The 24888-nt window shown below is 36.9% G+C and overlaps 3 protein-coding genes across 3 annotated transcripts in view; 1 reads left to right on the top strand and 2 right to left on the bottom strand.

The window, feature by feature from the left end:
- Positions 1-18178, top strand: part of LOC100493820 (scavenger receptor cysteine-rich type 1 protein M160-like) — a 363414-nt gene extending 345236 nt beyond the window's left edge. Inside the window, exons 25-30 of the mRNA XM_031891745.1 lie at positions 11785-11868; positions 12968-13051; positions 13768-13842; positions 15419-15469; positions 16214-16327; positions 16980-18178. Coding sequence (XP_031747605.1) covers positions 11785-11868; positions 12968-13051; positions 13768-13842; positions 15419-15469; positions 16214-16327; positions 16980-17074 — 503 coding nt within the window. The 3' untranslated portion in view covers positions 17075-18178. The remainder of the gene's footprint in view (positions 1-11784; positions 11869-12967; positions 13052-13767; positions 13843-15418; positions 15470-16213; positions 16328-16979) is intronic.
- LOC100494498 (vomeronasal type-2 receptor 26) lies at positions 18179-23064 on the bottom strand. The gene is made up of 2 exons (XM_031890942.1): positions 22007-23064; positions 18179-19773 (listed from the first exon to the last, which is right to left on the bottom strand). The coding sequence occupies exons 1-2, from the start codon at positions 22167-22169 to the stop codon at positions 18875-18877; spliced, it is 1062 nt and encodes a 353-aa protein (XP_031746802.1). The 5' UTR covers positions 22170-23064; the 3' UTR covers positions 18179-18874.
- Positions 22877-24888, bottom strand: LOC116406490 (vomeronasal type-2 receptor 1-like). The gene is made up of 3 exons (XM_031891746.1): positions 23683-24888; positions 23186-23378; positions 22877-22914 (listed from the first exon to the last, which is right to left on the bottom strand). Exons 1-3 carry the CDS (start codon positions 24505-24507, stop codon positions 22877-22879), a joined length of 1056 nt encoding a protein of 351 aa, XP_031747606.1. The 5' UTR covers positions 24508-24888.

The following is a 24888-nucleotide window of genomic DNA, read 5'->3' on the forward strand; positions in this document are numbered from 1 at the left end:
TGAACAACATATTAAAACATCAAAAATAAAGAATGAAGACCAATTACAATACCAAAATAATTGTCCCAGTATGCAATAAATTACAGCCCCTAAAATTAACTCTCTCTATTCCCTTCTCTCTATATATACATGGGATATAACCTTACTTGGGGTATGGTGATATATGCATGCTTAGTTAGTTGATGCTCTAAAAGAGTATTGGTTTTAAACGTACAGTAGTCTTACACACCTTGGATGCTATTCAGTGTTGGTGCACCATCAACAAACTGTGAAAACTGAGTGCAAAAAAACACTTATTATTTATTACTTTTTCACACCCCTGCACACGGCTTGTTAAAGTGCAGACATAGCATTATTTTTGCCCACATAGCTGAAAAGACAGGGAAGAATAGTGCTATTGGGGTGGAACATTTACCACCCAATTATTGTGGAGGCAGCATCTCACTAACAGAATTCTAAATATAACAGCAATACCTTCCTTTAATACTGTGTTCTTGCATTTCTTTTCTGAACCTCATGGGCCTTCTCCAGACCACAGAGAGCCCAGACTGGTGGATGGGCCAAACAGCTGCTCAGGAAATCTAGAAGTGAAACATGGAGGTACTTGGGGCTCAGTGTGTGAGATTGATGATGAGTTAAGAACAGCCAGAGTTATCTGCAGAGAGTTGGGATGTGGACCAGCAGTTCCAGCACCATGGAAATATAATAACAATGATAAGAATGTTAAGTCGGCACAGATCTGGACAGAGAAAATCAAATGTACTGGCAATGAAAGCAGTCTGTTTGAGTGTCACAGGGCGCCCAGGCCTGCCAGGACCTGCACAAATCCATCTTCTCCCACCATTCACTGCCTAGGTATGGAAACATTTATTTTTCTGTAATGTACAACTGTTTATTTTTTTTTGGGGGGGGGTTACATAACCTACACACATATGCAGCAAACTTTTTCCAGACATTTGGGTCAAAGGGTTCCCAGTGTCTTCTAATATTACAACATGCATGATGATCATTATTAGAGCTTTCTCATTCTGAATATAGTGCTGTGACCATTTGAGCACTGTAAAGTTAAAACAAAGTTTAATTTATTTGTACAACAAAGTTATAATTTCAATATGTGTAGATTTTCCCTGTTTGGAGTAAGCAACAAAGATTTCTTTTTACTAATGCTTAGAAAGCTGAGTCAAATGCACTGAGAGTTCAGTCTAAACTGAAACATGTATTTAATATTTTGAGTTATTATTATGTTGCAGGTCCATACAGTGGATTCAGGTTGGTGAATGGCACTCAGAGATGTTCCGGAAGAGTAGAGGTGCTGTATACAGGGCAGTGGGGAGCACTCTGCAAATCAAACTGGGATTTACATGCTGCCAATGTTCTGTGCAGGCAGTTACAGTGCGGTACTGCAGTTTTCATTCCACATGGAAGGTATTTTGGGAAGAGTGACTTTGTTTGGACTGATAGGTTTCATTGTAAGGGCACAGAGTCACATCTCGGAGAATGCTCATTTGCTGCTCTTGGGAACAGCGACTGCTCACGTGATGATCTTGCAGGTGTGATCTGCACAGGTAAGTGACATGTTATTATGTTCATTCTCAGCTGAAGTTAACAAAAACAAAGCTTAAATATGTCATATATATACAATCAGTAGAGCGTGATGGCACACACAGGAATTTCCACTCAAGATCATCAAGTGAAATATAAATTGAGGTTTATTCAGTCCAACATTTCAGTTCCTAATTGCACTGGCACACAGGTATCATCCTTCTCTGATGGTGTGCTGCTTACTGGCTTTCTATGTATGTATATATATATAGTAACATAGTTACATAGTAACATAGTAACATAGTAAGTTGGGTTGAAAAAAGACATACGTCCATCACGTTCAACCATAATGCCTATATATAACCTGCCTAACTACTAGTTGATCCAGAGGAAGGCAAAAAACCCCATCTGAAGCCTCTCTAATTTGCCACAGAGGGGAAAAAATTCCTTCCTGACTCCAAGATGGCAATCGGACCAGTCCCTGGATCAACTAGTACTAAGAGCTATCTCCCATAACCCTGTATTCCCTCACTTGCTAAGAATCCATCCAGCCCCTTCTTAAAGTTATATAATGTATCAGCCAGCACGACTGATTCGGGGAGGGAATTCCAGAACCTCACAGCTCTCACTGTAAAAAATCCTTTCCGAATGTTTAAATGGAACCTCCCTTCTTCTAAACGGATATATATATATATATATATATCAGTTTAAATTACTCCAGTTTTCTAAATACCCAAATAGCCTGAAGCAAATAAAAATGCCTTTATGTAAGAATATGTGTATATATAGAAGGGAGATCTTTACCTGTTGTACTTTTTCCATCCATTTGTATCCCTTAGGTTATTTTTGCAATATTTTTTTGCAAATAAGAGGAAATTCCCTCACAGAGGAAAATCAAGACCAATTGTTGACATATATTATTACATAAATATTTGTTTACTTATAAATTTTGCCTAAAGAAAGAATTGGGTTTGAGGAAAGAACAAGTTTGAATAATTACCTAATTAATCTCAATAAAGGAAGAAAAGGAAGCCCAGAACAACTGACCACCTTATTTTTTGCTTGTTATCCCTGTTCAAGTAAATGCTAAACTTCAGAGAGCAAGGGAGAAACCTTAAAAATACAAATGCAGAAATACTCATTGACATGTCCTTGAAACATCCCCCACCCTCCTTTCATCTTGAATTCTATACATAACATGTGGATAAAACATGGCACCAAAATGTATATAAGTTTTAGGGGCCTACACATGGGGGCTTTAGCAGAGTGACCAAATAAATGTGTCATAAGGTGAGTTTTCCCTTTATATTCTGCTTAGTGGGAGATGTAAGCTCCAAGGGAAATGTTCAAAATGTTTCTCTGTTAAAAGGACTTTGCTGTCTGGCCCTGGAAGCTATAGTGCTCTGGGAGGGACATGCAGGCCAGACAATCCATTGCAGTGGTCCAGCTCACTTATTGCAGCTCACTTTCCACAGGAAGGCTGTGCTGTGGAAAGGTACTGCCATTATGTAAACAGAGAAATCCCTTTTGCTTCTAATTATATACAAGTGTCACCTCCTCCATGCTAATACAACATTTCTTTGTGGTGTAAATTCTATAGCAAATTGTCTCCACTACAATCAGTGGGGAAAATCACTGATAAATTTTCACAGAGAATTTAAAACCACTAGTGTGTGTGTATATTAATGTGTTTCTGTCTTTACGTGTGTGTCCATTTTAAGGATACCAGAGTCTATGTATGCCAGGAGTAAATTGAAGGAATTCCTGCTTTTTGTTTTCCTTGTATGTATTTGTACAGGGAAAGAAGAACTGATGCGCCTCGTGGATGGAGAGAGTCACTGTGAGGGAAGGTTGGAGGTTCTTCAGAATTCTACTTGGTTTAGTGTTACTGGGGAGCAGTGGGGCCTTAAGGAGGCTCAGCTTGTGTGCAGAGAGTTACACTGTGGAGAGGCCAGAAGTGCATTTACAGTTGAGGCACAATCGGCTGCTGGCACGCTTGTTACATGGAGAGATATTAAATGTAAAGGAAATGAGAACAATTTAACAGACTGCCCTTTAATGCCACAACCATCATCTGTGCCTTATGCAAATGGGAAGAATCGTGTGGGTGTAATCTGCTCAGGTAAGGTTGGTTTTATCATGAAATTATTTATTTATTGGTATTGGTTGTAAGTGTTGCTGTGCCCAAACTGTAAATTGCTAGTTATTGTATTTTAACAGCAATTTTTTTGTGGTATAAAGCATCATCCATTCAAACCTCACATTAACATTTATTCAGATTATTTTAACTAAATTGGTCCATCATTTCAATATCTGCATACTATTGTTTCACTCTAGTCTCGGTTCAGCCAGCGTTACTCTATTACACTGAACATAATTGAAGTTCATACTGTAGATTTTAGAAAGCAAAGGCTTAATTTTCTTAAAGTGCTTTCAAATAAAGTCAGAAAAAGTCCAACTTAAGTAAATATCTTCTACTTCAAATGGATTTTCAGCTTCCCCCATATTTATAAAGTTATAAACTCTACCTTTCTCCAATAAAAGTCTTGAAGATGTTTGTCCTCCAGCTTAAACCTGGTGATTAGGTGAAAACAAAAACCATCAAAATATCCTCATTTGTTTTTATTTACCAATAGCAAGCAATCAGCAATTTTGAACAGTCTACTTGAAGTTAAGCTGTGCATATACTTGAGTATCTGCTTGTTTGGTTGCCTTGAGTTGGACAATAGCAAGCTGATCCTATTTCTTGGTCATCAGGCCAAACAATTGGATCACAACAACAATAAATGCAGGCCGTTAGGCTAAGGACCATATTAATTAGCTGCTGTGGTCCATTCCCCAACAAGATTTTAAAAACTGGCCAATCAACATTTGGCTGATTTTTTACCACATATCAGTCAGGTTGGCCCATCGGAGGGTCCCATACACAGGCCAATAAGCTGCTGACTCAACAATTTGTGTTTTCTGCAGAAAGCTTACTCATACGACTGGTGGATAGTCCACATCGGTGTGCAGGCAGAGTTGAGGTCTACCACCAAGGGCAGTGGGGAACGATCTGTGGTGATTCCTGGGACAAAGCAGATGCTAATGTTGTTTGCAGACAGCTAAACTGTGGCCATGCCATCAGTATTTCAACAATGAGCCACCATGAAACTGGTAATGGGACTGCTTGGCTGAGTGGGATTAACTGTACCGGAAGTGAAACAGCTCTCTGGCAATGTCCTTTCAACAACTGGGGCCAACACTCCTGTACAAAGAAGCAGGATGCACGTGTGAATTGTTCCGGTAAAGAATAATCATTTGTACATGTTCCCAGTTGTATATGTCTATTGACAGTGAAATTGTACAAATTAAGCTTTATACACATGGAGATAGTTTATGGAATATATGTGATGCTGTAGGCTTACATACCTGGGGATATTCTGAATGGCTTTATCTTAATCAGTTTCTAGATCACATGAGTTGGAATCTATGTGTGTATGCAGGCATTGTATCATGTAGATTATCAGTTTTTCTAAAAGGATGTTTTTATATTCAAAAGCAAAATTATGTATCTATATCTATATTTATAATATATTCACAGATTGAATTCATTACCTAAAATGTATATTTTCAATACCAAATTGAATCTGAAGGATTTATGTGGACTGTATAATGCATTTCTGATACTATTTCCTTTTCAGTGTTTTGAACCTTCATTTCACTAAGTTTACATTTCAAATATTTGTGCCTGAGATCAGTGGGGGCCATAAAGTGGGAACAATGAGCATTGATTTAAAAGAAAAAAAATCCTTTTGTACCTATTTTCTCACCTTGCACTACACCTCACTGTAGTAAATGAACACTTGTATTTGTAAGGCTTAATTTATTTTAACAATTTTTCATACATAAATAAACCTTTTGAAGTTAACGCCATAAAGGCATCTGTCAGAGATCAATATATGCATATCATGTGTCTTTAGACAGAGGGGCAGATTTATCTAAGTTTAAAAATTAGAGCTAACTCATTTTCTATTCATTCTTGGGATGGGATTTTTAGAAGCATATTTACCAAATGGTGAGTTCTAACATTCACCCATTTATAAATGTGCTTCTAAAAATCCTATAGGAATTAATAAATGTAGGTGAGTTTTTAAGAATTAAAATTCTTATTCATTTGCAGAGTTTACAGACCTCCGTTTGGATGGAGGGTCCCATGAATGTGAAGGAAGACTGGAAGTCTACTACAATGGAAGCTGGAGATCAGTGTGCAACAACCACATGGACCAAGTTTCTATCTCTGTTATCTGCAGGCACCTGAATTGTGGCACCAAGGGAATCCGTCCAATTACATTTACATACGGTGCTGCCGACCCACCCTACTGGCTGGATCTAATTAAATGCCGTAAGCACGATCAGTCATTCTGGCAGTGCCGTTCATCCCCTTGGGCAAAACACTCCTGCAATCTGCAGGCTGAAGTGGCCGAAATTAAATGTAAGGAATTATTGTCTACATTTATAAAATCATATTTAAATGGCATTAACAAGTTGTACATGGGTATTTATAATGGAGGGAGAATAGTGGCCAACGTTTCTAATCCTTTGTATGTAAAACTATCTGGGAAAGAAAAACCATGGGTTACTTTGAAAATATTAGGTTTTTATGTTCTGAGAAACCTTTTCTACCAACCCCCAGTCCCCCAGATTTTCATTGTTCACCTATAATGTGCTATGAATGGGTTTACTTTGTTACTTGTTGGAATTAAACATACTTTATACTTTTCAAAATCTCTATAGAAAAACTATTTTTCTCAAGTCTACAATAGAAGGAACAAATTCAAATTACTGTCTATAAAATGATGCTACACGACAGCTATTCATTTATATATGTATTTTGCAGGTGAAGGTGAAAGAAAGAAGCCATTACACAATCAGACTGAAACTTATGGGTTTCCAGCACTGCAGAATTGTTCTAATGGTAATTGTTATTTATCTGGGGGTCATGGAAACTCATGTAGAAAGTTTCTCCAAGTCTAGTAACCCATAGCAACCCATCAGATTATTTTTATATGGTATACTAGTAAATGCTGCTTTCTGGTTGGTTGCTTTTGGGGTTTCTAGAACTGGAGTATGTTATTAAATTCCCATCAATGCATTTTCTATTTTAATGTATGATTACTTTAAATTTATTTGTACAGGTATGGGATCTGTTATCTGGAAACCTTTTTATCCAGGAACTTACGAATTACGGGAAGGCCATCTCCTATAGACTCATTATAAGCAAATAATTCTAATTTTTAAAAATAATTTGATTTTTCTCTGTAATAATGAAAAAGTACTTTGTACTTGATCAACATTAATATAAATCTTAAAGAGAAAACAATCCTATTGGGTGTATTTAATGGTTAAATGATTCCCTTTTCTCTGTAATAATAAAACAGTACCTGTACTTGATCCCAACTAAGATACATAGATACATGGATAACAGGTCACATATCTGTACTATAATACCTGTACTTGATCCCAACTAAGATATAATTACCCCTTATTGGGGGCAGAACAGCCCTATTGGGTTTATTTCATGGTTAAATGATTCCCTTTTCTCTGTAATAATAAAACAGTACCTGTACTTGATCCCAACTAAGATATAATTACCCCTTATTGGGGGCAGAACAGCCCTATTGGGTTTATTTAATGGTTAAATGATTCCCTTTTCTCTGTAATAATAAAACAGTACCTGTACTTGATCCCAACTAAGATATAATTACCCCTTATTGTGGGCAGAACAGCCCTATTGGGTTTATTTAATGGTTAAATGATTCCCTTTTCTCTGTAATAATAAAACAGTACCTGTACTTGATCCCAACTAAGATATAATTACCCCTTATTGGGGGCAGAACAGCCCTATTGGGTTTATTTAATGGTTAAATGATTCCCTTTTCTCTGTAATAATAAAACAGTACCTGTACTTGATCCCAACTAAGATATAATTACCCCTTATTGTGGGCAGAACAGCCCTATTGGGTTTATTTAATGGTTAAATGATTCCCTTTTCTCTGTAATAATAAAACAGTACCTGTACTTGATCCCAACTAAGATATAATTACCCCTTATTGTGGGCAGATCAATCCTATTGGGTTTATTTCATGTTTGAATGATTTTTTGCAGACTTATGGTATTGAGATCCAAATTATGGAAATCCAGAAAGCCCCAGGTCCCAAGCATTCTGCATAACAGGTCCAATATCTGTATTAGTAAGGGTAATATGTGTTAGCTTGTCATGAGCTAATCTGTCCCGTTTTGCTTCGCCGAAAGATCCACAAAACTACCGGAAAATTACTATAGCAGCAAAGAATTCATGAAACGTGTGCGTTGCACCTTTTTTTATGTGACCACGCCCATTTGGCCAATTTAACACACAACAATTGTTCCACTGAAAATTTCTGGGAAAGTTTTGCAAAACAATTCGCCAATGGCGAAATGCGGAAATTCGCTGCAAATCCATGCCTGGCAAAAAAATTGGCTCATCACTAGTAGTAGCGAGAGGAGCATGTTCTTATTCAGTGGTTACTTAGAAGAATATAAGTGTAGGTAGAGAAAATATCTACTTTTCTGCAAAACCACAAAAACAGTGAGTGTAGGAATGACATGGATGCACAGATATCTGCATTATTATTATTATTATTATTATTATTATTATTATTATTATCAAATACAGTTTATTTCTGGAATTTGCAGTGGCAAAAACCTTTTCATAGAGTATTTCAGGCATTAGGTAAAAAAGAAAAATCCTCCATTTTGACCCCACACATGGCTCAATGAGCATCTCCAGCTTTGTATTTACTTGTCAGACCTTTGACACAATCATTATATTGTGAAACTATTTATGGGTATAATATCATGTGGAAATACTCTCAGATATTATTCTGTATGTAGCTACTCTCTGTTATATGACAAATCCCTTCTTTTGCCCAGTGCGAACTTTGATGGAGTCGCTCATCTCACATTCCTCAACCAGCATTCCTACTGCTATTGCAATTGTTTTTGGCATCTTGTTGTTTCTGGCTCTCATTGGTTTGTGGATCCTAAAGAAAAACCTAAAGGTGTTGAAAAAAGGTAATTGATATATTTTTATATTAAACCGATCAAGGTCTGTCTTGCTTTATAGTATTTAACACTATCTTCCATTTGCTCTTTTCTTTCTTCTACCTTTATCACATCAATTCCAAGAGCAACAGCCGACTGACTTATATTGCATTTTGCACGCTGTGTTCTGCATGCTAAATAACCCCCTATGACTTTTAAGAGACAGTATAGCCCCTGTGCAACATCAGGGTATGTTTTTTTTGTTATTTCATGAGCTAAACATAGCAAATAGGGACAGTGTCGGACTGGCCCACCTTGAAAACTCCCGGTGGGCCCAGGGGTCAGTGGGCCTTCTTGCTTCTAATTATTTGGCCTATTTCATGGTCATTCCCTATTTCTGTAGGAGAACAAGGAAGCTTAATAGATAGAATAATAGAGTATAGTATAGTATAGTATAGTATATGTAGAGAAAAAAAGACTAGAACAATAAACAGTTTGAGGCAAGAGAGGAGAAATTAAAGTTTTGAGAGTGGGCCCATGGGCCAGGGTTTTCTGGTGGGCCCCTGCCACCTCAGTCCGACACTGAATAGGGAAAATAAAACGAATCCATGTCTGGTTTTTGTAATGTAAATAAACAGGAGTCCATTATGTAGGTTTTCTGTGCACTGGTAATGTAATTATTCAGCTCACAAGAACCTAACATGGAGTAGCTTCTGCTTCCCTATTTACCCTGATGTTTTGTACACATTATTCACTGAATTCATGATGACCAAGGTACGCATGCCCTTTAAATCTGTTTGTTTGTCTGTCAATAACTTCATGAGAAAGATTTGTTTGACCTTACTCATATTTTGTTGTCTTGCACCTCAGATTGTAAGCCCCCATAGAAGAAAATGAGGTGCTTGAATCCCCTTTAGAACTCACTGTTTAATAAACTCCTGGGTTGTTTTTCTACTTTAGGGAAAAGATCTTCTATGTACTCTGATGATGAGGTCTATGAGGAGATTGAAGCCAGCTTTATGCTACCCAAGGATAAAGAAGCCAACCTTTCCCCTGGTATGATTTGCTGTGTCATATTGGAGTAAATGCTTAATTGTAATGCAGTTTTACACTAAATTAAAAAAAAAAATAAGTAAATAAATTGAGGTGGATTTCCATTTTCCTTATTTTTTAAGGGTGAAGTGAATTAACTGGCATCCATAATAAGTGTGTGCCCCTGTATATTAACCCCTTAAGAGGAAGGAGAATAACAAAATATCTATTTAGGGGTGGTGTTACTATCTTGTTGGAATATAGTACTGGCAAGTGATTGAAAGTAAGAGGCTGACTATATTGAAGTGCAAGAAAAACCTTTGACACAAAAACCTTTACTACATGGGGCTTTGGAATGCAAATAAATTACCCCTGGTGTATCTCCTATTTTGTGTATAGTGGAATTGCTGCTTTTCTAATGTATATGATTAAGTAGTAAGGGGGCATTTACAGGTACTAATCCATTACTTTTTTAGGTTGGGCTTTTTGTTGCCACCTAAAAATACTCACGGAGAAAAATGGCGCAACAATTCTGAATCTGAAAATACTGCATCTAAAACCTGTCTACATCATGTAGGAGTTATTGGCAAATGTTCCTTTTACAGTTGGAAGATTTTTCTTTGCTTCGTGGTTTTAGAGGTTTCGGGATTTTTTGGAGCTGGCCTTTGTGCAACAATATGAAAAAATTATGATTATTTTTCAGCAAGTCAAAATAGTCGCCACTTTTCTGCAAATTTTTTTCGTTCATACTTTTTCAGTTCAGATCTCTTGATAAATGACTGCCATTCTTGGAAATAAGTTTTTTCATGGTGTCTTAAAAATAAAAATGAGGAAAAAAAATCAAGTTTCAGTAATTCTGCCCCTTAGGGGCACATTCATCACAGTACGATTTTCGGACCTTCAAAAAGCACAATACAAAAAATTGCGCAAGTACAAAAAAGTTGCACAAATTAACGGAAATATTGCAGAAAATACGCAAAAGTAGTAAATACATTTTTTTTGTATTCGGACCTGTTGTACTTTGATGAATGTGCCCCCTAGTGTTAAAATATACGAGGCAAATTTACTAAAACTCTAATATTTCTTTTTTTTATTTTAAAATTCAACCTCATTTCCTTGAATGTCTAACATTTACTAAACCGCGACGTTTTCGAATTGTCACTGCACACTAAAAACGAATTGTCACACAAAAAAAAGCCCAGCGTCAAAAATCTGAAACGTCTGAACTTTCAAGGCATAAGAAAGAGCTTCAAGGTAAGGGAAGGGACCTCTGCCATTGACTTCTACATGATTTCGGCAACTTTTAGCTGGCAAATTGATTTCTATTTTTAGCTGTTTTGACGCACAGTAAATCTCGAATAAATCTAAACTTTTATTTTCTGTGTCTTTTAGCACAAAAAATCTGAATTGAGAACAAAAAATCAGTTGGTTAGTAAATAGGCCCCTAAGTATGTATTGAACTATGAATTTTCTTTCTGGTCTTTTCTCTTTTAACCTTGGTTATCTTGTATACTGTAGTTTTGTGCATTTATCACTCCCCAAAATTTTTATTTAGGAATTATACCTGGTGAACATTACGGGCCTTATTTACTAGTTTGCAGGAAAAAACACAAAATTGCCAGCTTTTACTTGCTGAGTTTTTCTGGTGACTTTTAGTAGTTTTTCTTAATAAATCCTGACTATTTAAGGTTTTAGAAAACACTCTGACTTTTTATTGGCTTCCACGTTTTTTCTCCATGTTTTTGTCGAATCCAGAAAAAGACGCCAACTTGATTTTTGATTAATTAGCCCCTATACCTTAATACATCTATTACATAATACACAATAAGGATACATGTGGATTCTGCCATTTTGCTTATCCAAACACACACATAAAAAAAATGAAGCAAACAAAATACATTAAAAATCGCTCTACCTAGAGAAACCCATTTTTTGGTTTTACTTAGCCACAAGGAACTTTTGTGCAATGGGGCTCTTTTTTATGGGTCAGAAAGTTGAATGGAGCAAATTGTAAAAAAACTGACTTTATATAGACATTACCAAATGCAATGCAATATTGTCTTCTCCAAGAAAAAAAAAACCAAATGAATGGGTGAATATATTTTAGTCTAGACCCATATATTATATATTTTTTTTCATTACCAGGGAGTGCAGAGATTATTCAAGATGACTATGACGATGTGGAAGAACAGGTCAAGAAATCCCTCTCCTCAACCTCAGACACTGAAAGTAGGATATAATCCTGACAGTTATGGGCTATCTGTTTTATGGGCTATCTGTTTTAGGAAAATGAATTTAACAGTTTAAAGAAAATATTCAGGATAAAAATAAAAGTGGGTAAAAAGATGGAATGTGCAAAATTAAAAATGTTTTCAATCATGGTAGTTAGCCTGGAGCCAACAGACGTCTAACGTAACAGCCTGAACACAGCATCTCTCTAACCGTATAGTCAGCGACTAGAAGGGAGGCACATGGGACATAACTGTTCAGTTAGTTTGCTTTTGATCCTGACCTGTGTGCTCAGGGGAAATCGTGTTATAACTTTATGTTTACACTGAACTATTACTAAACAAAATTACAGAATATACAGAGATATATGAGAGATAAATGGAGGATCAACTGGTTTTATCTTAAATAGCAGATATTTTGATTTACTTTGTGTGTTTAAATACAGGTATGGGATCCTTATCGATTATCCAGAAAGCTCTGAACTTGGGGAAGGCCATCTGTGTCCATTTCAAAACAACTTATTCTAATATTTAAGAACAATTCATTTTCTGTCATAATAAAACAAACACTTGTGCTTGATGGTTAGTAAGCTATATGAATCCATATCGGTGGCAAAATAATCCTATTGGCTTTATTTAATAGTTAAATGATGTTTAGCAGATTTAAGAAAGATTACAGAAATATCTGGAAAACTCCAGGCCCCAAGCCTGCAGAAATTATGATATTATATATATTTTATTTATATTTAGAAGATGCCAGCTGAGTCTGCAAATAGTATTGCAAGGTGATTGGTAGGGAATCCCCAGTTTTATTATTTTAGTTTGGTAAACAAGTGGTGATTAGTAGGAATGCACCGAATCCAGGATTCGGTTCAGGATTTCAATCTGAATCCTAAAAATCACGTGATTAGTGGATTTTTTTTTACCCACAAAATCACCCCCAGTTGCTAGAAAGCCAGATAAAACCTTACAGGGGTTTCTATACAAATACATTATATTTCTTCTGATTTTCAGGGACTGGGTATATGGGAGATTATTTAAAATGATTATGACAATGTGAAGGAGAGATATTTATACATCATATTTTTTCTAACTTTCAGGGACTGCAGAGATTATCCAAGATGATTATGATGATGTACAGGAGCAGGTTAAGAAAACCCTCTCCCTAGACTCAGACAATAAAAGTAGGATATCATTTTGTTCTTTATTGGTCACTAGTGATGAGTGAATCTGTCCCGTATCGTTTCGCCGAAAAATTTGATGTATACACTTTCATGATTTGCAATAAAATATTTTATATAGAACCAATAAATGTATTTTAGCTGTAATATTGGTGTGTAGGTTCCATCTCAGTGCATTGTGCCTGAGTCTGAGCTTTCAGAAGGAGCCAACGCTACACATTAGAATTGCTTTCAGCTAACCTATTGTTTCTCCTACTCCCATGTAACTGGAGGAGTCCCAAGCTGGACTTGGATTTCTTACTATTGAGTGCTATTCTGATACCTACTGGGAGCTGCTATCTTGCTCCTTTCCCATTGTTCTGCTGATTGGCTGCTGGGAGGGGGGCTGATATCCCTCCAACTTGCAGCTCAGCAGTAAAGTGTGCCTGAAGTTTATCAGAGCACAGGTCACATGGCTGTGGCACCCTCGGAAATGAAGAATATGGCTAGCCCCATGTGAAATTTCAAAATGAAATATAAAAAAAATCTGTGCTTTTAAAAGATGGATTTACTGATCACTCTTTAAAGAGACAACATTCTTTGTTGTGTTTCCCACTCTGTGCAAGTGACATAGTTTTCCCAGTAAATTATGTAATGCGTCAGTCTGATTGCTTATACTTTATAAATATACAGTATGCTATGTACTTAATATGTTACCCTCTATTTCTTTTCTGCCCCAGGTACAAGTGAGACTTTTAACCAAGATAAATATGATGATGAGGAAGTGCTGCATCAAAAAGAATCCAAGTCTCAGGGTAAAAAATTCAAAATATTACATAATCTACAATTTTGGAACCAGTTTATAACATTTATTCATTTGTTCTGAGCTTAATATATATTTACTTGGTTTTATATTTCAGTTATTTGATGTTCATAGTCTGGAGTCTGTGCCAAAATTCCCACAAATTAACTTTACCTTTAGATATTGTAAAATAAATAAATACATTAAACTCCCACCAATGCATTTGCTTATTCTTAATTCTACATGAATAAAAATCCTGCTTGCAAGTTCTGCCCTTGAGTGCGATTTGCTTTTTCATTTTGTAATGTTGCTATAACAATTGGCATTATGGGGCACATTCACTAAGCAATTATCAGATAAAGTTGGATTTTTTCTTACTTCTAGATAATTTCAAGATTTACAAGTGGGTTTTCACCAGACCTCGATTTTTTTCGTTATTATTCCCAGAAAAATTCTAGTTTTTCGAAAATAACTCCCATAATTCCTGATTTATTAATTAGTTTAGTTAACTTTTCTTTGTAAAATAAAAATTCGACAGGTTTGATCCGTCAAGTACCATTGAGTCTTATGGAGGCTTGTTGGTTTTGTTTATTGTTTTCAGTTTCACCCAGTTCAAGGGGAACTTAATCCCCTCATTGTTTTCAGTTTCACCCAGCTTCAAGGGGAACATAACCCCCACATTGTTTTCAGTTTCACCCAGTTCAAGGGGAATTTAACCCCCACATTGTTTTCAGTTTCACCCAGTTCAAGGGGAATTTAATCCCCACATTGTTTTCAGTTTCACCCAGTTCAAGGGGAACTTAATCCCCTCATTGTTTTCACTTTCGCCCAGTTCAAGGGGAACTTAATCCCCTCATTGTTTTCAGTTTCACACACTTTAAAGTAAAACTTAAACACATTATTGTTTTCCAAGAGTGCCACTGCTCCTAAAATGGCTGCTGGAGCAATTCCTGTTTGGGGAAAATAAAGAGGATTCATGGAAATGAATGTTCATTTAAACTCCAATTTTTCGAGTTTTAACCATTCTTTTAACTCGAAAAATCTGGGATTTTCTAATGTAAACTCAAAATTTGTGTTCGAACAATTCAAGCATTACCGTGACATTTTATAAATACAGCAAAGATCGAGTTTTATTCGAATTTATACTGTGTCGAGTTTATGCGACTTTCAAGGCCAGAAAAAATTTTTTTTTAGTAAATGTGCCCCTAAGGTTGAAAGTTCTGACGAGCAAGGTCCTGACCCTATTGCTTCTATGTAAAACAGTTGGATAAAGTTTTAGGGTAAATTAAGAAACTAGCTAACATTAATTTCCTGGAAAGAGGGAAAATGTTTCCTCTAAAATATGCACCAATATCTTCTGGATATTTTCAGGCAAGTCTAGCAGGCAGGGTACAACAGCTACAACTAGAGGCAGCAAATTAAATGAATTACTCAATAACACTTGAATTTGTGCATGATTTGTGCCCAAATATCCAATACATTGGTGTATATTTTAGAGAAACACAGGAATTAAGCTAATAGGGCCGTATATTAAAGGTCTGGTGTGCTTCATTTTATAACAGAGACATCCTCTGAACCTTCTGTTACAGATAATTATGATGATGCAGAACTACCAAATCAGATGGGATTGGATATTGGTGGTAAGATAAAAGATATCTACTGTAATAATGATCATGATATTCTCCTGTTAATGTCACTTATTTATATTAATAAATGTAACAGAGCCACTGGTTTTCATCATTCATCATTAACGTAGGTGCAGTTACCCATATCAACCAATCAGACCTTCCATGTTTTTATTTTCTAAATGGTAGTAGACTGATTCAAACGGATTGCAGCTATATCAATAGAGTAGCTCCATGGTAATAATTACAAGCATATTCTAGTAAATGCACTACCAAATGTCAATAAATCAGTTTACCTACATCCAGAACTCCCCCCTACTTGTCTCTCACCCTTTATCCCTAACAGGAGGGTATCATTGGTCAATAGACAACATTACATCAATTTAACTGGAGCCTTTATATTGCAGTCTTGGTTCATCTCCTTTCTTCCTCTTTGGGGGGGTCTGGGAGGGAGGAAGTACAACCCACTCCCAGGTCCTAGCTTTAAATTGTTTTTTTCTTGATTTAAAAGCACAGCTTTGAGTTTAATTTTCTCATGACTGGGAGCATAGCATTAATGTAAATATTTGTAGCAACTTTCATATTCTGTTATTTTGATAGAAAACCAATAGATGTCCAAGAAAATCAATACAGTCATATAATTCCATGTGATCAGCAGACTTTTAAAAGATTTGGCTATTGGGGAATAGTGCTTTAATAAAACTAAACTAAGAAAGTCTACAATAAAGACTTGTAACTATATAGGAAATGTCATCCCAGGTTCCCTGGCCAAGGAAAAGAGTTTAGAGGATGGATATGATGATGCTGCAGTTGGACTTCTGTCTAGCCATGCAAGTAAGGCTGAGCGAATCAGAGGAGCCGGCAGTGACACAGGTTTGTATGATCATATATATGGTATAACCTTGTGATTACTGAGAATATGTAGAATATACACAGATACAATGTCAGTTTATTTTATATAAAATCTAATATGTTTTACATGCAGTGTATTAATAACACACCATAAAGTGTTGTATTTAAACCATATTTCCCCTGCGATGTTCTCCTACGAGTTGTCTTTTGAGTTGTACCAATTGTAGGTACTAATCTTTCACAGTTTAGGGAGGGGATCTGTTTCCGTACAAAACTGGTAAGAATTGGAACAGGTATAGGTTCTGTTATCCAGAAAGTTTCATATTTTTGTGAAGGATTGTTTAAAGCAATGTATCTCATTTTATATTAAAATCATTAAGGGGCAGATTTAATAACCTTCTGATTGTCGTGGCTTAAGAGGTTTTTGAAACTATCACTGTACACATGTCCACTAAAACCACAAATATCATCTAGTCATTTATTAAAGGTTCTGAATTGAAAAAGCACAAATTAAAATGCAGAACAAAAACAAGGAGAACACGAAAACCACAAGTTTTATATTAGTGTTTTAAATTACGATGACCCCTTTTTCCTGTGCAGAATAAATACTTTCATGGTTATATACAGTTTGGGCTGTCTGTTGTTTAACATTTGCCAATTTATCTTGATTTAGGATTACCTACCCAAGATGCACCAGAAGATGTTACCCATGAACATCAAATACCTCTCATAATTGAAACTGGCTATGAAGATTCTGGCTTTATCTAGTTATTCCCTTTGCTGTTTCAACAGTCAAAATGCTTGTAGGAATTCTGTTGAAAAAAGCCTACTCAAGTAATTTTTCCCAAATTGTGCTTAAAATATGCTGTTCTCCATATGTATAAGCATGGCTGGTGCTGATATTCATTTTAGGCATTTGGGCTGGAGCTCTGGTTTATTCCCAGGTCATTTAGTTGTCAAAAATATATTTGAACCTTAATTTTTTGTATAGCCATTTTTGTCTGTAGGTACAGTATATATAACCTATGTTTGATTGCTTTGTACAGTTACCATGATTGATGTTATTGCGTTATAATACAATTCTCACTTTTCCCACTAGATTTAGACATTGGACTTGTTGCATTTGTTTATTTTGCCTAATCATGAGCTCTCTCTTTCTCCCATAGCTCTGGATCACCCCTCTCATAGCTAAATTGTACAAACATTGCTGCAGGTAACAGTGTAAATGTACATTCATCTAAATTACACCTAAACTGGCTCTTAAGAAGTGAGTGAATTTTTCTTTTAAATTTAAAGTCACATTTTGATAAAGACTAGACCCACAGCATATAATAAAACTGTACAGCACCAATAACAACAAAAGAGATCTAGATTTAGCTATAATGTACTGACCATAAGAATGAAAGACATCTGTACCTTACTACTACCCACTTTTACCACTTCCCCTACTTTTTAAATTTTTTTTAATTATCCCATGTTTTCCATAGTTAGAATTTCTCCTTATGGGTTCTATTAGGTAGTTAGGAAGCGAAATATAAAAACAGTTATTCCCACTAGACTACACAAAATCTTTCATGGTGTACCTCAAACTAGAGGGGATGTGACGCATCTGGGACTTGATCACATCTATTTTAGGACTGCCCATGGTTCAATCCTTATGGGAAGAGGTGCAGACCCTATTAGAGTGCCTCGTGCACAAGTCCAACCTGATATGCTGACCTTTCTTTTAGGTAAACCCATTGCAGGGCTCCCAAAAACGACACAGTAATTAGTCAATCATGTACTGTCTAAAGGGGAAAACTAATACCATTCCCTATTGGAAAAGAATAGAATATAAAATTGAGTGTAATTCAGCCCAAGTCTTAGGGGTCTGGACAGCATGGGAGACACGCTATCTTTAATATTAAGATCCCTACTTTTTAAATGGATACTCTCAGTATACCACAAACAGAAGTGAAACTCACACCATACTAATGTTTTGTTGTTTTTTGTATTTGTTAGTTCTGAATTTATTCTATTTTATTTGTGATCAACAGGTTCTATTTTCAATAACGTATACATTCCAACATAATTACTCCCAGACTATATTGTCATACTGTACATATGTGCTTGTTTATTTCTACTACTCTATGCACATCTATGTAACCTGTCCGACACTGTATCTTGACAATGACTTTATGTGAACTAATCATAATGTTGTGATTACAATCTTTATTCTCTTTATAAAACTAATAAAAAAATGTAAGTTACAAAAAAAAAAGCCAGTTAAAAGACTGTTTTCTTTAATATTGCAAAATTAGTTGGTTAAATATAGGCAAATGGATGTCCAGAAATTCTATTACACTTTTCCCAAGTTATTCAAAGGTTTCAAAGACTGTTGTAAGAACTAGGGAAATGTGTATGAGAAATGCTTTCATTTGCCCAGTGGGGTAACAATAGAGAGGTCCCACCTCCCCAGCTGCTTTTCTGTCGTAGATTTAGTGGTAAGGAGCAAGTGGGAGGCAGTTAGGAGTTGTGCTGGGCCCGGCACAGAGTAGTTACACCACTGTATTGCCCAGAATATTTTTGTTAGCCTTTCTGTGTTATAAATACTTTTGTGTTCTGTTCAGGCCTCCTAAGTATTATATAGCATTTGGGGAGAAAAATACAGCACAGTAATCCAGCACCAGAAGACAATATAGCAAATATCTCCACTGCAACAGTATATTTCCCCTTGGTGCTCAGGTAGGCTGGGATAAAAGAAATCCAGACACTGCAGAATACCAACATGCTAAAGGTTATAAGTTTGGCTTCATTGAAAGCATCAGGTAGCCTTCTTGCTAAGAAAGCAATAACAAAACTAATAGAGGCCAGAAGCCCCAGATAACAAAGAACACAATAAAACCCAAGCAGTGACCCTTCTTTACACTCAGCTAATATTACAACAATGTCATCTTCCAAGTTATAGTAGGGAAATGGTGGGGATATCCCCACCCAGCCAGCACATATGAAGACTTGAACTAGGCCGCCCAATAACACAAGAGTGTTAAACACTGAGGGTCCCATCCAGTCCCTTAACTTGTTTCCTGGTCTGGTGGCATTAAAGGCAACAATTACAGTCACAGTCTTGGCCAAGGTGGAGGAAAGAGAAATGGCGAAAGCAATGGCAAAAACTGTTTGTCGGAGGATGCATGTTACTCGCAGGGGATGGCCGATGAATAATAAGCTACAAAGAAAGCACATCATAAGGGAGAAAAGCAGTATATAGCTGAGATCTCTGTTATTGGCTTTTACAATGGGAGTGTTTCGGTATAAAGTGAAAATTGTCAAAACCACACAAGTGAAAATAAAGAAAAGGATTGATATTAGCACAAGTGATATACCAAGTGGCTCTTCATAGGATAAGAAGGTTATAACTTTATTTATGCACTTGTCTTTGTTTGCATTGGGCCACTGGTCTTCTCCACATTTAATACAGGTCTGTGCATCTAAAAAATAGAGAAAGGTGATGATTTACTATAAATATATATTTTTATATTTTACATTGTTACATAGTTAAGTTTGGTTGAAAAAAGACAGAGGTCTATCAAGTTCAACCCTTCCAAGTGAACCCAGCACCCACACAAACCCATACTGATCTATCTATCCACTCACATACAGACCCACACTGACCTATCTATCCACTCACATACAGACCCACACTGACCTATCTATCCACTCACATACAGACCCACACTGACCTATCTATCCACTCACATACAGACCCACACTGACCTATCTATCCACTCACATACAGACCCACACTGACCTATCTATCCACTCACATACAGACCCACACTGACCTATCTATCCACTCACATACAGACCCATACTGACCTATCTATACACTCACATACAGACCCATACTGACCTATCTATCCACTCACATACAGACCCACACTGACCTATCTATCCACTCACATACAGACCCATACTGACCAATCTATTCACTCACATACAGACCCATACTGACCTATCTATCCACTCACATACAGACCCATACTGACCTATCTATCCACTCACATACAGACCCACACTGACCTATCTATCCACTCACATACAGACCCACACTGACCTATCTATACACTCACATACAGACCCATACTGACCTATCTATCCACTCACATACAGACCCACACTGACCTATCTATCCACTCACATACAGACCCACACTGACCTATCTATACACTCACATACAGACCCACACTGACCTATCTATACACTCACATACAGACCCATACTGACCTATCTATCCACTCACATACAGACCCATACTGACCTATCTATACACTCACATACAGACACACACTGACCTATCTATACACTCACATACAGACCCATACTGACCTATCTATACACTCACATACAGACCCACACTGACCTATCTATCTACTCACATACAGACCCACACTGACCTATCTATCTACTCACATACAGACCCATACTGACCTATCTATACACTCACATACAGACCCACACTGACCTATCTATCTACTCACATACAGACCCACACTGACCTATCCACTCACATACAGACCCATACTGACCTATCTATACACTCACATACAGACCCACACTGACCTATCTATCCACTCACATACAGACCCACACTGACCTATCTATCTACTCACATACAGACCCACACTGACCTATCCACTCACATACAGACCCATACTGACCTATCTATCCACTCACATACAGACCCATACTGACCTATCTATACACTCACATACAGACCCACACTGACCTATCTATACACTCACATACAGACCCACACTGACCTATCTATCCACTCACATACAGACCCACACTGACCTATCTATCTACTCACATACAGACCCACACTGACCTATCCACTCACATACAGACCCACACTGACCTATCTATCTACTCACATACAGACCCACACTGACCTATCCACTCACATACAGACCCATACTGACCTATCTATCCACTCACATACAGACCCATACTGACCTATCTATCCACTCACATACAGACCCATACTGACCTATCTATACACTCACATACAGACCCATACTGACCTATCTATACACTCACATACAGACCCATACTGACCTATCTATCCACTCACATACAGACCCACACTGACCTATCTATCCACTCACATACAGACCCACACTGACCTATCTATCTACTCACATACAGACCCACACTGACCTATCTATCTACTCACATACAGACCCACACTGACCTATCTATCTACTCACATACAGACCCACACTGACCTATCTATCTACTCACATACAGACCCACACTGACCTATCTATCCACTCACATACAGACCCACACTGACCTATCTATCTACTCACATACAGACCCACACTGACCTATCTATCCACTCACATACAGACCCACACTGACCTATCTATACACTCACATACAGACCCATACTGACCTATCTATACACTCACATACAGACCCACACTGACCTATCTATCCACTCACATACAGACCCATACTGACCTATCTATACACTCACATACATAAACCCATACATGACTTATCTATACACTCATTATTTTGCTACCAGTATGGATTCATTCAGCTTAGTTATTACAAAATTAGAATTATTTGTTTAAAATGGACTCCATGGGAGATTTTTATATAAAAGATTGTATACTTGTTATATTTTATAAAAATATATATTATATGCATCACCTGTTTGATTGGATATCTCTCCTTCAGGGCAGTGGACACATTCATAGCAGCAGCGTGGTTTTCCCTCTCGTTGATACTTTCTGAATCCAGGAAAGCATGTTCCACTACAGGCTGACTGTGGAGTCTGGTTTTGAGGAACATCAATGTAAACAACATAGAACATTTACCTTATTAATAAGTACACTTTATTCAGTATTACAATTGAGTGTAACAGCATATGAGGGTTCAGTCTGATCAGCAACATGATTATAAAGGGATCAGGAAGGGGGGCTACAGTGTGTTTTTTCCCAAAAGAACCCCCGGTCATAACCCTTTCCCCCAAATGGTGTATCCTGTCACATTAGAATTATCCCCAGATATTCTCCTAATACCCCTTGGGTATGAACGTGTGGATTTATTTTCACTATCACTGCTTCAGGCATGGTAAAATACAGCAAATGAAAGATCATAAAATGTATACACAGCAGCACAGGATAAACAAATTGTCATAAATCTGACATATATCAGAGACCACAAGGCAATAAGTGAATGATTTCATTGCAATTGTCATGAACCAGGATTTTGGAGCAAAACCACATGGAAAAATGTAGTCCCACTAATGTTATTGATTATGCAACTTTGTCTCCTCCTACCATATTTCAACTTGTTGTAAACTACATTATGTTATTACTCTCTATCTGGTCTTCTGTATCTCATAACATTTGCCACTGGGCCATCTCCAGTGAGAAGTCATGGAAACCATTGGTGAAAAACTTGCTGAAGATAAGTGGGCTGCAGGTTGTTCCTATGCTATGGAGTCTATATAACACAAGGACATCACCATCGCCATTACAGAAATACTGCCATTATAAATTCTATTACTTTTATGTATTAATGTGCAGATGTTCCAAGGTCATGCTCTTTAATACCTGGGGGCAGCAACTAATACATGTGTATTGTGGGAATATGTGTAGATGTGTTAAAGACAGTGACAAAATGCAAGTTACAATGCAAACTTTGTCCAGGTCTATTGACCAATGTTTTTTTAAAAACACCTGACCTGTAGACTAAGGCATAATAGTAAGAATGCTGCACAGCAACACTAATATTATGACTATATTTTAAAACCTTATTCCATTCAGGTGCTACAAGAAAAAAAAACAGCTACCTGGTTAAAATGAGCGCTCCATCTTATCATACTTTCATTGATAATTATCTTTTTCAAAAGTGATTTCTGATGATATTTCCCAACTCGTATCCCATCCATTGTTTCATTTGGATAAACAATCCAGTTCAGAATGTCTATATCTGAATTAAATTCCCCCTTGTCATCAAAGTGCACTTCCTCGCCAGCGCTGTTTGTAAAACGGACATTCTTTAAGTACTTATGAAGCTAAAAAAATAAAAAGGGACCGTATACGACACTTATGGTACAATCTTTGTTTTGGATTTTCTTTTTTGATAGAGATTTTTTATGGATATCACTGTTGTTTCTTTGTATGCACTATACAAATCCTGCCAATAATGTTTCAACATCTAGTGGAAACCCTTTCCAGAAGACAGGAGGGTAAAGGCTTTTTTTTGTAGTAGCAAAGGAAGGACCAACTTTATATAATCTTTGGTGTTGAAATGAGATTTTGGACAGGCAGGTGTCTACATACTACATACACTTTATAAATAAATATATACATACATACATACTCGTCTTGGCTTACCTCCCAAGGCCGAATGTCCCCTGCATATGTGTGCTCTTCCATTTTCTCAGAAAGTAAAGCTTGGAAGGCATAGGCCAAAGCATACACTGCATTATATATGCTGTAGGTATAGAATGAAAGATCTTTGTCTAGGTTTCCATTCTCTACGTTTAGAATATTTTCATTACCAGTACATTTGTACTGCTCATCATGTTTTTCTTTCCAATCACATCCAAAAAATTCTCCCCATGAATCAGAAATGAATTGATAGTTTAGGTAAAGGTCGGGTCTTATACCGTAAACGAATTCTTTAAAACCAGGGATGCTTTTGCTTTGCAGGGTCAAGGCTAAACTGCCATTGAAGGGGATAAAATTTAGAAAAGATGCCTCGCTCCCAGTAGAGAAATTCCACTGAACAGAAATAATCCATACCTTTAGAGGGACTGGATACATATACAATATGATATGTAATACAAGCATATAATCACGATCTCCATAAGCTATTATCACTTTGGAGGAGGATGCAATTAAAGTTTTGTAAATCTTCATTTTTCTGCTATCATCTAAACTCTTCCGGTAAGGAAGAAACTCAAGGAATTCAACACAGGCGCCAATGAGTTCAAGCTCCACTTTTAGCGTTTGACTTGCTTGTAGCCCAGAATCATTGTCTGAAACCAGTATTCCAACCCAAGACCATCCAAATTGTTTTATTAATAGCACAAGTGCTTGGAACTGTGAAGCTTCATTAGGGACTGTGCGGTAGAAAAACGGAAACTGGACCTTATCACTTAGAACTGAATCCATGGAGGCATAGCTAATCTGAAACATTAATAAGGTTGTCAGATTGGTCAGGTAATTCAGTTTAAAAAAAAGTCTAGTTGATAAAATATTTTAAATTTTAATATTTAATAAATGGCCTTCTGATCAAGTTGGATGCTGTTGGTATGTGGACTGGTAAGGTGGCTTGAAGACCAAGCAGGGTAGTGGGTGGGTGGTGCCATGTGGAACAGAAATAAGCATCAGTCAGAGACCTGAGCTAAGTAGTAATACTGTGGCAGCAAATAATACTTGACCCATCACTTATACCCCTACACAAATTGTTTTTCTATCTAAAGGCAAGTGTGTAAGGTCACTACCTCATCCCTGATCCATATATCCCTGGTAAGGCCTCTCCTTGAGTATGGGGGGCAGTTTGGGGCTCCAGTCCTT

Source organism: Xenopus tropicalis, chromosome 8, assembly GCF_000004195.4.
Source record: "Xenopus tropicalis strain Nigerian chromosome 8, UCB_Xtro_10.0, whole genome shotgun sequence".
NCBI classification, from domain to species: Eukaryota; Metazoa; Chordata; class Amphibia; order Anura; family Pipidae; genus Xenopus; species Xenopus tropicalis.